Below are 16,872 nucleotides of genomic sequence, written 5' to 3' on the forward strand. Positions count from 1 at the left end.
AAGGCACCTGTACTTTGCAACTGCAGCACACAGCCCCTTATGGGCAGTGTTGCTGGGAGCCCTTTAAGACTCTTTTCTTCATCCTTAAGTAGCTACAGTTACTAAGGATAGAGAGGTGCTTAGTATATCTTCCAAATTGTATAGACTGAGATTGGCACACACCACCTTCTATGGAGTGCCAAGGGGATACTTAGTATCGCCTGTGACTTTTTAGTCAAGTAGACAATCACTTATGGCTGGTGGCAGTGGACATGTTCTACCGACTATTGTGTATTGTTTATACTGCAGGCTATGTCCATAGTCTTGGTAGTGCACAATAGAGGCACCCAAGTACCAGCTCGGGGCGTCCCGTCTTTTTTCGCCATACCTAGAGTGGTTGTTCTTTGTTAGCCCTTTTTCTATCATTCTGGGAGGGGGAGGTCTGTGTGTGTGGTTTGTATTTGGTGATAACCAGCAGGTATCCCCCACCTAGGCTCCAGAGTGTCTGGACAGCCAGGAAGTGGGGGAGGTGTCTTCCACCCCGCCTGTCCTTCGTCTGCCAGAGTGCCTGAATGGGACCAGCTACCACAAGGGTCTGGCTCTCCTGATTGGACAGCCAAACGCCCCTTTCTATAAAATGCTTAGAGAGATTGCAGAGGCGTGTGTGCTGGAACTGTATAAAAGGTGAGGCTTCTGGAGTGTACAGCAAGTCGACCAATGTAAACAGAAGTAACCAAAGAGAAGACGACCAGAGACGCCGGCAGACCCTTTGCAACACTGTTAAGCGACCACTGCTGTCCTGACCCCATTTGCTATGCAACAGAGGAGCTACGAAGAGGATGACTCCTTCCCTTTGGCTGGTGGGAACAACCAGTCCCGAGACAAACTTTGAAACGAGCCATCTCCTATATATTAGGAGTTTACAGACTTGCGGAACCTCAATACCAGGAAGGAGACCTGCGGCCCATTTCGAGTGCATCATCGTAGAAAGGCCAAATCCATCGAATTCTGTGTTGAGCCCGTAAGGACCCTCCAGAGATCCGATCCAACTCGCCCAGACCCCCTCACCCGAGTGTGAGACTGCAGGAAGCGAAGAAGATTGACCGGGCGATCTGTGTTCTTTGTTGGTGCTGCTGAAAAGGCGCCAAAACCACAAAGTGAACCAAGAAGTTGCTGAAAGTCGTGCCACAAGTCCAACCCCGAGATTGCTACTCAAAGACACCGTCCATTGTCCTGCCTTTCGTCACCAGACGAAGGAAACCAGAGGTCGGGTCCAGAGATGCCACATCGTAGAGAAGCCAACACAAACACTTTTTTCAAACTCAATGTACTGTGGGGGAGATGGTACTGCTTACTTGATTCTGAGAATTCGCTCCAGAGCATTGAAGTACACCTGAAGGTGTCCAGGGCAACCCTCTCTTATCTCTGACCCAGGCGGCTGCTTGTGTCCCCTTTGCAAGTCCGTTTTTCGGTCTCCTTTGTTAGTTGCTAACTTGCTGCTCAGACACTGGCAGAAATCCACAGGAGCTCTTCATACTTCGCTGTTTGCCAAGACTTCAAGCCATCTCTGAACTGCCTTTAGCTACGGTTGCGTTTTTTGGACTTAAAAGACTTGCCAGGCAAAGAAACCATGTATTATGTACAATGTATTATGTACAATGTATTATGGCTGGTTTAAGCTCCTTGTGCTTGTTGCACCTCCTTAGGTTTCTTTACAATGTACAGTTCCTTGCACTTGCTTGGCTGTGGCCAGTATTAGATCTCTCATATCTTGCATTTAATTCTTTGTGCTCTCTTGGCTTTCCTAGCACTCGTTTCACTTCGTGCAGTTCATTATTTCCATGCAGTTCACAACTTTCCTTTCAGTAAAGTTCACACACTTTATTTCACTCCTTTCCGGATGCCAGAGTGTTTTCAACTTGTTCTCAATTCGTTTGATATTCAAAATACTTTTCTTGTGCTTTAACTGGCTTTCAATTTGTTCCATATTCAAAGTACATTTCATCTGCTTGCATGCTTTCATTGCATTTGGTATTCAAAATACACTTCATCTGCTTTCATTCTTTTGATTGCATTCAGTATTCAAAATGCTTTGCATTCACTTTATTTCTATAACCGCCTGCCAGCCCGGTGTTCCCCATTACTGGTTTCACTCACCGGTCAGTCTTTCCACTCCTCGCAAGTCCTTCTGCTGCCACGGGTTCTGGTTTTGCTGGGCAGCCGTTTGCGTCTTCTCCCGGCAATCTTCGCGTGGCTCGTGCACACCCAGCAATCCTTGCACGGTGAAGCAGGACACATACGATCGCTTCCTTCGGTCCTGCTGTCCTCCGTCTCACGTCTTGCGACGGGCCTTCAGCTTCTTCTGCCACCCCTTCCTGCTGCATACACTCTGCATTGCTTCACATGCTTCCAGACTCCTCCTGCCATGCCCCTAGACCGGAAAGGTCTCCCTGCACATAACTGACTGTGCTCACGCAGCTGACCGTGCTTCCACAGCTGACACCAAATGTTTTAAAGAACCTGCCTCCAGTTTCATTACAAACCGGACTAGACTGCTGACAAGCAAACTGGTAGTCCTGCATTGATCTTGTTGCCCCCCTACTCGTCCCAGTACTTGGTTGGGGCTGACACGTGTTTGTTTTCACAAAATGAGGATGTGTTGGCTCAGGTATCCTCTTCTTTGTTCCAGTACCAAATTGATGCATTTTGGGGAATATTTTAGAGGAATTACAGTGACAGGACTGACAAAAGCCTATGAAGGCTTGAGGGATGGAGGGTTCGTGGTGAAAGGGAAATGGGGGGTAACATGGGGGTCCCAAGGATGTCCTCTCCTCACTCCCCAAGTCTCCTCCACCCAGGTGATCCTCCCTTGCATATCCACCCCCAGGGTCAGGATCCAAAAGCGATGGTCTTTCCCATGCCACCTGAGCAGAAGATCCAAGGGGGGAAAAAGTGAGGACGCCCTCAGGTTCAGTACCCAACCCACACAAAATAAGACCCTTACTTGTCATCCTGCCTCCTCTCTAGTATGTTTAACATACATTGTTAAAATTATTTATAGAGTAACACTATAGACTATAAACCCATATGTAATGTAATTGTGTATTTGTACAGTGCTTATTCATATGAGTGAGGCTTTATCTACAGATAGTTAAGGAAAATAACGCACAGTGATGAAGTGATTAAAAATGAATACCTGAATATTACATCTTCCTATGCTTGTTATTCAACTGTGTCCAAAAGTAAGTAGCACATTCCAACCACCATTTCTATAACTACTATATAACTAACATTCCTTGGTGGTATCCAGGGGGCTATTAAACTCTTTTTGTATGAACACACTGGTGATCCAAAAATTCACCAGACCATAGGAGAAGCATTCACACAGAATCAAACCAAGGACAAACTCTAATAAGATATGCACCCTTACTTCCTTTGCAAGTAGGAGTCATGATAAGCCGCTGTGAATTGTAACAAACCAATGGTTTATGGGGGCAGTTGTGTCAACATGACCATCCAGGGTCACAGAATCTGTTATTTAAATTCATACATTGCCACTGGGCGGTATGAACATGCCTCTGCAGCCTAGACTCCTCTCCCTCACTGTGGAGGCCCTGGTGTGGCAGCCATCCAGGCACATCTACAACATTGCTGCCATCAAGACAAATTGTTCATCTAATTTACACAGAATCTGAGCAAGCTTTGCAGCACTACTGTCTTTTGTGGCAGGATAGATTCTGAAGGATTTTGTCTTTTTCAATCTTTTTTTACATATAGGAACTCTGGCCCATGGGGTAGCAGGCCAGCCAGCCTGGGGGGCAATTGCCCTTTTGCCCCACTTGCCAGACCACCCCTATTAGATAAGGAGGTGGCAGACCAAGAGACCAGCAACTGGTAGGACAGTGGATTGGAGCATGGGGGCGATTTGTAGAAAAGATGAGGTGTTTGAAACAAATTCAAAATTATGTTGTAGATGTCAGAGTTAAGTACAACTGAAAATCTAGCACAAGTCTACCAGGAAAAACCAAGGGCTGATGTGGCCTACAAAGTCTTGTAGGAGAGGAAAAAAGAAAAAAGTCCAAAGAAGGGTACTAGACCAGAGAGGTAGTATTAAAGATACAGCATAAAAGAAAATAAGCAATATATTCTTATTAGTTTAGAATCAACCTTCACATTATTGTTAATCAAAGCATATAAATGAATTACATATTATAGTTAAATCAATTCCGAAATCATGTGCCTATTTTAATCATGCAGGTGAGATACTCCGTGGCACCTCCTGAATGAGTTTGGACAAAATAGATCAGATTACTTACTAACTCAGTAGTGACAGTTTTGTCAGGTTAAGTAAATGTTCACCAGGTATTGTGTGTGACTATAATTAGTTGCTCTTGATACCAATCTCGTCCTCAAACTATCTTAATGGATGTCGGAGTAGCTGAGGGAGAGTTAATTTCGTGTTGGGTCTTCTCGTCAACATAAAGGGAAACAAATCACTGGCGTATCTTAGTGGGGACCAAAAAGGTTATGAATACAGAGATACAAGATACTCCCACTTTTTAACATCTCAATTGAGATATTATTGAGACCCGCATTCATCAGGACCAAATTATTATTAGACCCTAAAATTAAAAAAATATGGTTCACATATTGTTCACCAACATACTATGCAGTTCACAAGGCTGAGAGGACAGCCTGGTGTCACTTAACATAAGGCAACCTTTGGTGCAGGGTGTCTCCTGCTGGGACGTAGGGGAAGCAAATGGAACAGGTATCAAGGGCTGAATTTAATGCAGAGCCCTATACAGTCAAAAAAGGAAAACCAACTGAATTGGCTGTTTAACAGTGGCAGGAAGGAGGACAACACAGACTAGAGACTAATTTTCACAAATCAATGGGAGAATTAAATGTGTCCACAAATGCTTACTGTTCTAGTAGTTCTACAGAGCAAGGAATATGGTGGCCGCTTATTGCTGTAGATGTTTCAAATGTTGGGTCAGGCTCATGCTGGAAAATCATAAGATGGAGAATCATGTGGACATGTTCCTATATGGTGCTTCTGGAGCTCCCTGTGGAATCAGTGAGTGAAATTGTAAAAATGATGGAAGGAGCGGGCAGGGGACTAGGTAAAGTGGTCTCCTAAGGATTGGAGGTATAGATTATTATGAGGTAAGAGGTGTACAGCACCTTGGGTGGGTGTTATTGAAAAGGTTAGGTCTCTGTAGTCTGACGAAATGATGAAAAACACAGGCTCTGAGTGAAAGTTGTGCATTGCGTACACACAAAATGGCACATGCCTTTTGCGGCTAAAAGAAAAGGAAATGACAATGCCAGCAGTCACGGATTATAAGGAGTGCTTATTATTGTGAAAACACTATGAACGTTCCTGTTACGGTGAAGTAGATTACCTGAGCGTAAGTAAATTCTGTAGCTACACTCAATGTGTGCTGCTGTAATGAATACTTGGTCTGCAGTTCAGAGGCAGTGGGCAGGCGTTTCCATGGCTACAGGTGCCACTCGCGTCTGCAACAAAAACAGGAGTGCGCTTGGGTTCAAATATTTTCATGCTCCATAGCATGTACATACAATGGCTAGTTCAGAAAAATAGAGAGGAGGCAGTAGGTCAAGAATACCGGTTAGAGTTAGTTCAGTTGGTGTTTCTACTGAGAGAGTGCCTGCGCCCGGCTCAGGGTTGCCGCGTGGTCGGCAAAAGTGTACAGGCAAAGGTTGCATGGTGATCTAACTAGGGAACTAAAGAGAGACGTGCATCAGGCGTTATGATGTCTAGTACGCTTGAAATATCTACTAACGGGTCTGTTATGCTTCATTTAAAATGGCGCTGGTACGCAATGCATTCTGGGAGCGCTCGGAGCCATTAAGGATATTTACTTCATGCCGCCGTGAAACGCTGCACGCGTTTTGCTGAGTGTTAGATTCACAGTGCTGAGACAAACATGCTCTTCAAACCTGGTATGCGGTCAAGGCCATTTCGGCTGGGAAAGCTAACGTTGGTATGGCTTGCTACTCTGTTACCGGGGTCTTCCAGCCGCTTCTGGACGAGATGAGGAATCCTGTTACTCTCACGGTGATGTATTTCTTTTTGACTTCTTTACTTCTTCTGTGATCTATGTCCTTATTATTTTTGTGAGTTATTTCTATGTACTTGTAATCTTTGAATAAATAGCCATAAAGAGATGATTATCTTCTAAGAGTGCATGGCTGTGAGTTATTGTGTCTGTCTGTCTATGGTTCAAAGTATTTGCTCTACAATTGCATTGGGGATTCATGGTTGTTCTGTGCACTTTTCGGGGGAGAGCAATACACGGGTCGTAAAACATGAAGTATTCTGTTGATGGTAAAAGCTCATCAAATCATGCTCAGGAATGCAAATGCGCATTTTGGCAAACAATTGAAAATCGAAATGCAGATAAGCATGAATTTAGGAACTCGAGGTGTGTATTAATAGTGTATATAAACTGGTGTTCTGTTTATATTGGCAGTATATCAGGCTCACCTATTTGCGCTCCGAAATGAAAGTAACACTAATGGTGATCAAATGAAAGTAGTAATGTAGATGAGAATAAATACGAAAGGGGGAACATCCTGGAAGTCTCATGAGAACTGTTGAGATAACATTCAAAACAGGTTACTGAAGATAGGGGGGAATACAGAGACAAGTTCAGAAATGAGTAAATGCATGGAGGAGAAGCATGGGGAAGAATAACAGTAAAGATCGGATTAGATAAATGGTACAAACTGTTCATTCAATCCATCATGGTTGGAGTTCAGTCTATATATCCAGCGTGCTCCCTTGTTGGACAAGCTCCACTGGATATTCAGGGTTCCTTTCACGACTTCCAGCACCCATCATGTCCAATCATCTAGGGTGTGCTGGTACTCCGTATAGTGGAACACAAGGGGTGCCGTGGCACTTTTACACCTAATCCTAGATCTGTGCTCGGATATGCAGGTATTTATAGAACGCATTGTCTGGCCCACATATCTGAGACAGCAGGGACATTCTATACAGCAGACCACTTGGCTGGTCTTACAGCTGGTGAGGCTGTTAGTTCCCATTTCTTATCTCTGATCATAAAGAACTTCATTTTCCTGGTGAATTTTCATACTACATTGGTGCCACATGGAAAATGTCCGACAGCCCATCTCAAATTCCAAAGGTGTGATCGATGTATTTTCTTTTCAAATTTGGAGTGAACGAGATAGTCACATAAGTTCCTGGCTCTTGTGAACGCAAAAAGTGGAGGTGGTTCTTCAGGGAGGTTTAGCTTCACCAGAGTCCAGTATTTATGGAATAAATTACTGATCTCGAAGGTGTGAGGGCCGTGAGTGATGACACATGTCAACCGAGTTTAATCAGGGCTCAAAGCTTCAGTATCTGGAAGGTTTTTCGCTATGTAAAACAAGCCTTTTCTAGAGACCCTGAGCAGTTTCTTTAGATATCCCCTTGAGCGGGGCCTATCATCCAATTTACTAGAACGTTCCTGGAATTCGGTGAGTGACGTACAATTACGTCAGATACGCAGATATTGCCCATAGGGTGAATTTTCCTTGACATGGTTAGGATGGTTGATGTCAAAGTGTAATAAAGTGTTCTTGTCACTGGGTTTTCTGTATACAGTACATGCCAGGGACCCTTATTGATGTTTAATGATCAAATTCAGGACATGTATTTGTTAGTGGTCATATTCCATAGTGAACTGTATTATGTTGTTGCAAGTGTTTAGCCATTCAGAGAATTGTATTAGTTCCTCCTCTGCACCTTCCCAGATGAAAATAATATCATCAATATGGCATTTCCAGGATAAGATCTGCTGCTTGTAGGGATTGGTTTCCGATAGTATATATTCTGACTCAAAGGATACCATAAAAACAATAGCAAAACTAGGAGCGATAGCCGCTCCCATGGCAGTACCTTCACATCAATCCCCCAAGATAATAACATTCCAAAGAACCTTCAGACCTTTGAAAAATGTATCCTGAAATATCTTAAAATATGAAAATGAAGAAGAAATAATAACATCCTAACATCACCTTGGAAGGAAAAGGGAGCCTTGCAAGCCCTTTCCTCTAAACCCAACGTGGTCATTAAACATGCTGATAACAGAGGAGGAATACTAGATCATATTTTACTTACCTTTAGTACATATTTCAAGCACCTGCATCCAGTCTTTTTTCTTTTTTCCTCTCCTACAAGACTTTGTAGGCCACATCAGCGCTTGTTTTTTTTCCTGGTAGACTTGTGTTATATTTTCAGTTGTACTTGACTCTGACATCTACAACATAATTCTGAATGTGTTTCTCTTGCTAAAGCACTTGTTGAATGAATAATACATTTGTTTTATTTATGATAGGTACACTGTTATACAGTTTTTTCTGTTTCTCTACTCATACTAGGCAGGAGAATATTTTGTGAATTAATTGGAAGTGCTTGAATATGAGAATGCATTACTTACCGTAAAAGCATTTCTGATGGTTGTATCTGCTTAGATTCACATGCTGTGCATAGGTCCGACATCCAGTGGTCACTGCGGAGTATTGCATTTTGTTTTTCGTAGTCGAAAAAGGGGACGTCGACAAGGCGTGTCTGAAACACTATCCCTATAGTGACGTGCGTTGTACCCACAATCCCTCACGCGTCGAGGTCCCTCTGTTTGTATTTTTCTGCCCTGAGGGTGCCTTCTAGACCTGAGTGAGTACAGAAAAGAGAGAGATATATAAAGGAAGTCTATGTTCCTTCCATCCGAGCGGGGAGGAAGGGTGGGCGCATGTGAATCTAAGCAGATACAACCATCAGAAATGCTTTTACGGTAAGTAATGCATTCTCTTCTGATGTTTGTTAATCTGCTTAGAATCACATGCTGTGCATAGACTAGCGAGCAGTACCCGGAGTTGGTGGTGGGTTATGAGAAGGAACAGTAGAGAAAAGGTGTCGTAATACTGCCTGTCCCACCTGGGAGTCAGATCTAGAGTGTGTATCTAGACAGTAGTGTTTTGTAAAGGTGTGCACAGAACTCCAGGTAGCCGCTTTGCAGATGGACTCAAGGGGAACATTTGCAATGAATGCTATGGATGCCCCCGTGCCTCGAGTAGAGTGTGCTCTTGGCCTAAAGGGCAGTTCTCTCTTAGCAAGAGTATAGCAGAGAGTGATGCATTGGACAATCCATCTAGAAATAGTGGATTTTGAAACCGCATCTCCTTCTCTTCCTGCTGCCACCGAGACGAAGAACTGATTAGTCTTTCTCAGTGGTCTGGTTCTTTCCATGTAGAACATGACCGCTCTGCGTACATCTAGTGTGTGCAGAGTCCTTTCTCCCAAATTGGAAGGATTTTGAAAGAACGTTGGTAGTTCTATAGATTGGTTTACGTGGAATTTAGAAATAAATTTTGGAGCAAACCTAGGGTGAGTGCGTAGAACCACTTTATCTTTGTGAACTGTAACGAAGGGGTCTAGAATAGAAAGAGCCTGAAGTTCACTTACTCTCCTGATGGAGGTGATAGCTATTAAAAAAGCAGTCTTAAGCGTGAGGTGTTTAAGAGATGCTTTGTGCATGGGTTCGAAAGGAGAGCCCATGAGTCTGGTAAGTACCACATTAAGGTCCCATCCGGGAGCTGGGTCAGCTATCGGGGGGTGTATTCTCTTTACTCCCTCCATGAAGGCCTTTATAACAGGGATCCTCCACCACGACACTTTGAGCTGGGAAGTGGTGTATGCAGAAAGTGCCGCTAGGTGTACTTTAATGGAGTTAAACACTAGACCTGAATCCAATAGGTGGGTCAGGTATAGGACTACATGTGTGGGAGAGCAGTCAATAGGGTTGATGCTTTTACTCCTGCACCAGATGACAAATCTTTTCCACTTGCTAGAATAGCAGTGGCGAGTGTTCGGTTTTCTGGCTTCCCTGAGGATGTCCATGCATCTTTGCGGGAGTTGTAGATGTCCGAACTCTATGATCTCAGGAGCCAAGCTGCTAAGTTCATGTTCTGGGGGCATGGATGTAGAGTCCTGCCCTTGTCCTGAGACAGCATGTTGTACGGGCAGGGGAGTTTTACTGGGGGGGGATAGAGACATCTCCATCAAGTGAGCGAACCATGGTTGTCGTGCCCACATTGGGGCCACTAGTATCATGGTCACTTGTTCCTGGTGCATCTTGTGCACCACTCTGTTGAGAAGGGGAGTCGGGGGAAAAGCATAAACAAATTTCCCTGACCATTGCATCGACAGACCGTTCCCCTTGGATTGGTTCTGGGGGTACCTGGAGGCGTAACTTAGGCATTGAGAGTTTTCCAGGGTTGCGAACAGGTCTATTTCTGGGAATCCCCATTGTGTGAAGACGTCGAAGACGATGTCTTCGTGCAGGCGCCATTCGTACTCTTTGGGCAGGGGGAAATCTCTGCTGAGACTGTCTGCCAGAAGATTGAGTTCCCCGGGTACATGTAGTGATAGTAGGAACATGTCCTGTTTGAGAGCCCACTTCCATATATTCTGGGCCAGCTTGGACAGGCCTGGAGAGTGGGTGCCCCCTTGCTTGTTGATGTAGTACATGGCTGTGGTGCTGTCTGTAAGGACCATTACTGTTTTGCCTTGTAGGTGTTTCTGGAAGGCTTTTAGCGCTTTGAACACAGCTAGTAGCTCCAGAAGATTTATGTGTTTGGATGCTACGTTCGGAGTCCACACTCCGTGAGCAGTCTGATGGGATAGGTGCGCCCCCCATCCTGTGAGGGATGCGTCTGTGGTTAGAGTGGCTTCCGCCGCGGGTGTGGCAAAGGGTTTCCCTTTTTCCATGTTTTCCTTTGTCCACCACCGTAGCGAGAGAACCAAGGCTTGCGAGACCACAACTAGATCCTCCCATAGTCCGCTGGCCTGACACCACTGGCTGTTGAGCCACTCTTCCATTGGGCGCATGCGCAGGCGCGCGTGAGGTACCAAATAAGTACACAACGCCATCATTCCTAGCAGGCGCATTGCTTTGCGTACCGTCACCTCTCGACCGGTTACATATTGAGGGATTTGAAACAGCATGTTTTGGACCCTCTCTTTGGAGGGGAAGACGAGGCCGTCCTTTGTTTGAATTAGAGCCCCTAGGAATTGCTTGATTTGACTGGGGTCTAAACTGGACTTCTTTTCGTTGATGGAGAAGCCCAACTTGAACAAAAGGTCTACCGTCTTTTGGGTATTGGAGAAGCATGTTTCGTAAGAATCCCCTGTTATGAGCCAGTCGTCGAGGTAAGGGTAAACTGGGATGGACAACCTGCGCAGGTGGGCCGCTGCCACTGCCAGCACCTTCGTGAATACCCTTGGTGCTGATGCTATGCCGAAGGGTAGCACTTTGAACTGGTAGTGTTTGCCCTCTATCATGAACCTGAGGTATTTTCTGTGCGCTGGCAACATTAAAATATGAAAGTATGCATCTTTCATGTCCAATGTTGTCATGTAATCTCCCTGAGAAAGCAGTGGGATCACTTCCTGTAAGGTTACCATACGAAACTTTTGGGGTTTGATAAACTTGTTCGCTGGGCGCAGATCTAATACAGGGCGCATGGTTAGATCCTTTTTGGGTACAAGGAAGTACACTGAATAAATACCTTCCGTTACCTGAGATAGAGGCACGACCTCTATGGCTCCTTTTTCCAGCAGTAGTTGTACTTCTTGGAGAAGGATGGCAAGATGTTCCGGTGTCATGCGACGTCCCCTCGGGGGTCTGTAGGATGGGGTACTGTTGAATTCGATACAGTATCCGTGGGTTACGGTGGAAAGTACCCAACGGTCTGACGTTATCTCCTCCCATGCAGGAAGAAAGGATGTTATCTGGCCCCCGACCGGTGTTGCATGGGAGGGGACGCGAATCTTCGCGTCACTTGGAGATGTTGGGGGCTTGGGAGCCTCTGGGGGTGGATCCCCGACCTCTCCCCTTACCCCGGCGTTGGCCTCTTTGGCTGTACTGCCCACTATTGGTCTGGTAATTGGTGGCAGGGTATTGTTGATGCTGACTTTGTTGTTGTTGTTGGCGTTGGCCACGAAAAAAGCGTTTGTTGCCATAGCCGCGTCTGGTAGCTTTTTTCGCCATCTCTAAAGCTTCATCCACCGCTTTTCCGAATAGGTTAGAGTCTTCCACAGGTTTATTTATTAAAGACGCCTGTGTCTCCGGTTTAAACCCTGAGTTGCGCAGCCATACATGGCGTTTTAGGAGTATTCCCTGCACCAGGGAACGTCCCGCTGTTTCAGCCGCGTCCAGAGAGTTTTTTACAATGCTCTGGTTCACCTGGGTTCCTTCGCCAATAGTTGAAAGTAGGCGTGTACGTAAAGGCTCCGGTGCTTCCTCGGCGTCCTTGCGCAGTTTGGCCCACTGCGCGTCTGCATAGCTAGCAAGCAAAGAATTGTTGTTCGCAATTCTTGCTGAGAAGGCAGCCGAGGAAGTTACTCTTTTTGCAAGGGCATAAAGCCTTTTGCCCTCCTTGTCAGGGGGTGCCTCACTGGTGGAAAGTGGTACCCCTGCCCTCTTTCTAGTATTAGATACTACTAGGGAATCCGGAATGGAATGTCCCCTAATGTAGAGTGGGTCTGAGGGAGAAGGAGTGAAAAGTTTTTCAATTCTTGGATTGACCCCTCTGATCAATGCGGGAGTGGCCAGCGAAGGGATGATTCTTCTCTTTACTGAAGCTAGGAGGGGAATGGTCTGGCTGACCGGGGGTTTCTCTTTAATTACTTGTTCCACAAAGTCTAATTCTGGAGAGAGCTCCCCAGTGTCCAGTTCGAAATGTGCTGCTGCTCTGCGCAACAGTGCATTGAAAGTGGGCTGATCGTCAATCGGAGACGTGTTCCTAACCGGTGAATTGTCAGGAGGATTTAGGTTTAGGACATCAGTGTCGGAATACACTGATGGGGATTGCCAGGGGTGCGAAGGTCCTTCTTCAGAGTCTTCTCGGAAGCCTTCTTCTATAATGTCTGGCGTGTCTTCCAGACATTCCTCCCGGTTCTGTCCTACTTGATCGTCTATAAAATCATCCTCCTCCTCCTCCAAGTATTCTTCCTCCCCAGTGAGGTTGTATACGTTATGGAAGTCCGAGGCTGTGTCCACCTGGGGATCGACTAGCCTCGGATTTTTGGCCCTGGGGTCCTCCTGAGGCCCTTCTCTAGTCCTCTTTGGAGTTCGAGAGGTCTGGGTATCCATGAACCTTTCCATCCTCTCCATACAGAGGTGGAGTCTTTCCATGGTTTCATGGGGTACCCCAGAGCGGTCTGGCGGGGGAAAAATAGGGTCCTCTAACTGGAAACGGCTCGACCTCTCCCAAAGCGTCGAGGAAAGTGTCCCGTCGCCCTCCGAAAAACCTTCAGGTGTGCTGGGTGACCCCCCGACAGAAGGGGGTAGTCCCTGCCTTTCTTCGGCCTTTTTCGGCGTGTCTTTCGACTTATGCGTAGCGCTCGACGTGTTCTTCGGCCTACGCTTCTGGGCGTCGGATACAGCGATCCTCGCCAAGCTTTCGGCGACTCGTTTGTCGGCGACTCGTTTGTCGGCGGAAGCTTGCGTTTTTGACGCTATGGGTGTCGAACGCTCTACGGCGGTATGCGCCTTCTGTTGATGCGCGCCGGCCGATGGTTTGGGGGCGGCGCCCTTATTTGCCGAAAGCCCAGTCGCTGGTCGCGGCTGCGGTTGCGAGAGGGGCTTCGAACCCGAACGGTCCGAGGAGGCCGCCGGTGGAACCTGCGTCTCCTTGGGCGCCGAAGCTCTTTTCGTCTTAGACGAAGAAGAGCCGTGGGTTGTGTGCTTATGTGAGTCTTTGTGTGCGTCAATGTCGCCGGGGTGTTCATCCCCATAAGCAGGACGTGAGCCGAGCCCGTCGGGGCCGGGGACAGACGACGAAGCGCGCGAGCGCTCCTTAGAGGGGGTTTCGACTTCCGTAGCGGAGGTCGTGTTATCACGTTCCTCGTCACTGTCGGTGGTAGCAGCGGCGGGTGAACCTTCGGCCTTCGACATCGCGTAGGCCGCCCACCTTTTAACCCTACGGTCTTTTAGAGTTTTAGGCTTAAGAAGCCGACAAGCCGCGCAACCTTCCTCCTTGTGATCGAGGGGCAAGCAGCGGTTACACCGTGAATGCTTGTCCTTCCAAGTAAATTTGCCTTTGCAAAGCGGGCAAAACCTAAAGGGAGTCCTCTCCATAGCCGAGGCAATAAATCGCGATAAGCACCCCAAGGGAAAGGAAGGGGAAAGGGAAAGGCATTCTCAGAAAAGACCCAGAGATGTCCCACGACCCCACTCTCCCTACTGTATATGGCCTGCGAGGCCAGGCCACGTGTTCGGCTGCGCCGAAGGATTTCCTCCGCTCGACCCTCCGTCGAAGATCTTGCTCAGCGGAGAACAGCTTACACTGCGTCGAGGGAGGTATTTATTAATATTATGAGAAAAAAACGACCAAAGGTCGAGGAGTTGCAATGTCTCTCGAGGAGCTCCGCGTGAAGGCGACCAGAAGCTGGGCGGAAAAAAACAATCTGAGGGACCTCGACGCGTGAGGGATTGTGGGTACAACGCACGTCACTATAGGGATAGTGTTTCAGACACGCCTTGTCTACGTCCCCTTTTTCGACTACGAAAAACAAAATGCAATACTCCGCAGTGACCACTGGATGTCGGACCTATGCACAGCATGTGATTCTAAGCAGATTAACAAACATCAGAAATGTCTTTTCTAATTGATATTGAACCATTTACATTTCAGTGGAAGCACTTGTTTCTTTTTTCTAGTTTCTCTTAACCCAGCTTTCACTGTGTAAGGGGTATGCCCTTTAGTTTACGATAAACTCAAACTGACAACACTGTTTCCTTCCACATTTCTGCTTTGAACTGCAGACCTTATCGTGTGCTGTACTTAAGGCATCCACATTGTGAACTTATATCTTCACCCACTAAAGCATTTGACCCCTTTTGGCGTTTTTCTTTTAGAATTATGCTGACAATTCTTGGCCGATATTAAATTAAAATCCCAGCTCTCATCCGAGCGGAATCGTCTCGCGGAATGCCTGCTGGCAGTGAATGAGGACTAAGAACCTGCTGAAACATAACCCCACAAAAGGTGCAGCTCCCAATATACGACAACTCCTATGCCCAGTGGCATCTCTCTGGCTTGATTTCTTTGGCTACTTCCCCACATCTAACTAAAACATATCTTTCACCGTAGATCACTGATGCAACTTTTCTGTACCATTACTTGCAACATAGAAAAAAATCAGTTGTGGCCTGTGTGCAATCCAGATTGGACTACAACAAAGGGTACTTACTTAGGACTTAGAAACCGATTTCAATGTCTCAAATGCTACTGCAAGACATTCATTCACTTACAAGACTATTTCACCTGGCCACTGCATAGGGTGGACATGTTTTCAGGGAAAAACAAGTAATGCATTGCTGCTTTTGGGCTTTGTACACAATGTTAATCTGTAACAGTAGTTGCATGATTACCAGAGAGACCCTTTTCGATAGGCCTCTGTCAGACAATTGATTCCACTTGCCTTTCGCTGCAGTTATATGGGTGGCTGAGCCTTCTTGGCTCGGACTGACACCCACAGAAACTGCCTTCCACCTGGGCCTTAGATGTGCCATGATTCATGCAATGTGTAGAGGCAAGGTGAACACCTGGATTTTTATATATTATCTAACCTCACATGCTCCGCTGAGTCCTGTGCCAGGAAGCCACTTTGGTGACAGCAAAATCGTCTCTTTTGATGAAGTTTACATAACATAATATCTTATTTGAGTTGTAAAAGAAAGTTGCTTACAGACCAATCAAAGCAAAATAACATCTTGCAGGCATTCATTTGAAAGTTACCGGATCTGGGGCTAATGCTGTTTTCTTCTCCTGCTGTAGATAATGTTTCTGCAAAGCTGGTCTCTAACTTTTCTTCCTTCCTTGAACAAGCATCCGGATCAACAACTGCAAATCCTGCAAAAAAGTTAAAAACTGATCTACATGTCAAAAGGTTAGCTATTTTTCAGTGAATAAAATACTTACATCAAATATACTCTTACAAGAGACAGCAAGTTTAGACTTAGGGCCATATCATGAGTTGGGTGGACTTGTTAGGTATTTCTGCAAATATACTTTATTCAGAGTTTACCATGGCAAAGGTAGTATTTCTGGAATACCATCTCTGCCAGTGGTAACCTTGCAAGGCATTTTTTAAACACTTTTTTACCCACTCAGTCCCACTTTTTACGCGATGGTAGACACTGACCTATATCTGCATTACATGGGTAAGGTGTTGAGTAGGGGCATCAGATCTGTCCAGCTTTCTACCGCTTTACTAAGCTTCAAATATGTGTTGTTACTGAAGTGAACCACATCTGTGTCCCTTCTGTACATTCATCTTTTAGGTAAAGGTATAAAAAGGCAAACCTTTCTGAAAATCTGCCGGAGCACTTTACCACAGGTATTCCTCCGAACCCTAAATCCAGTGGGTGTTAATTTTGACAGTATTTTTCAAATGATGACGGAATTATCTTTACCAAAGAACATGTAACGAGACCCTAGGTGATTTCAACATAACGCACCTGTGACATGCAAAGCTGCAAAGAGGCACCCAGTCGTTCGAGACACATTTAGCCTTGCACTTTTCATGGTTGCACTTGTAGACCCATTCCTTAAATGGGAAAAATAAAACTAAGTCCCAGCATCTGAAGTGCAAAGCTGGCAACAGTGCTGAAGGCCTTACACAGGATATGGGGCTAACGGGCAACTATGCACAGGTGCACATATTATATGTTCAGGCAAAGCATTTGGAAGCGCGGCTTAGCATATTGCTAACATTATTTCTCTATTGAAACGGACAGAGGGATTAAAATGTTAGTACTCCCAAAAAGGTTTTGAGGCTAAAATTAAACA

The 16,872-nt window shown here is 45.9% G+C and overlaps 1 protein-coding gene across 3 annotated transcripts in view; it reads right to left on the bottom strand.

Annotated features, from left to right (window-relative positions):
- The window catches only part of LOC138510500 (zinc finger protein 514-like), a 255,115-nt gene that overhangs the window by 37,467 nt on the left and 200,776 nt on the right, over nucleotides 1-16,872 (bottom strand). For all 3 annotated transcript variants that reach the window (XM_069626195.1, XM_069626194.1, XM_069626196.1), the window contains exon 5: nucleotides 15,820-15,933. In XM_069626195.1, coding sequence (XP_069482296.1) covers nucleotides 15,820-15,933 — 114 coding nt within the window. The remainder of the gene's footprint in view (nucleotides 1-15,819; nucleotides 15,934-16,872) is intronic.

Source organism: Ambystoma mexicanum, chromosome 6p (genome assembly GCF_040938575.1).
Source record: "Ambystoma mexicanum isolate Mex_15411 chromosome 6p, UKY_AmexF1_1, whole genome shotgun sequence".
NCBI classification, from domain to species: Eukaryota; Metazoa; Chordata; class Amphibia; order Caudata; family Ambystomatidae; genus Ambystoma; species Ambystoma mexicanum.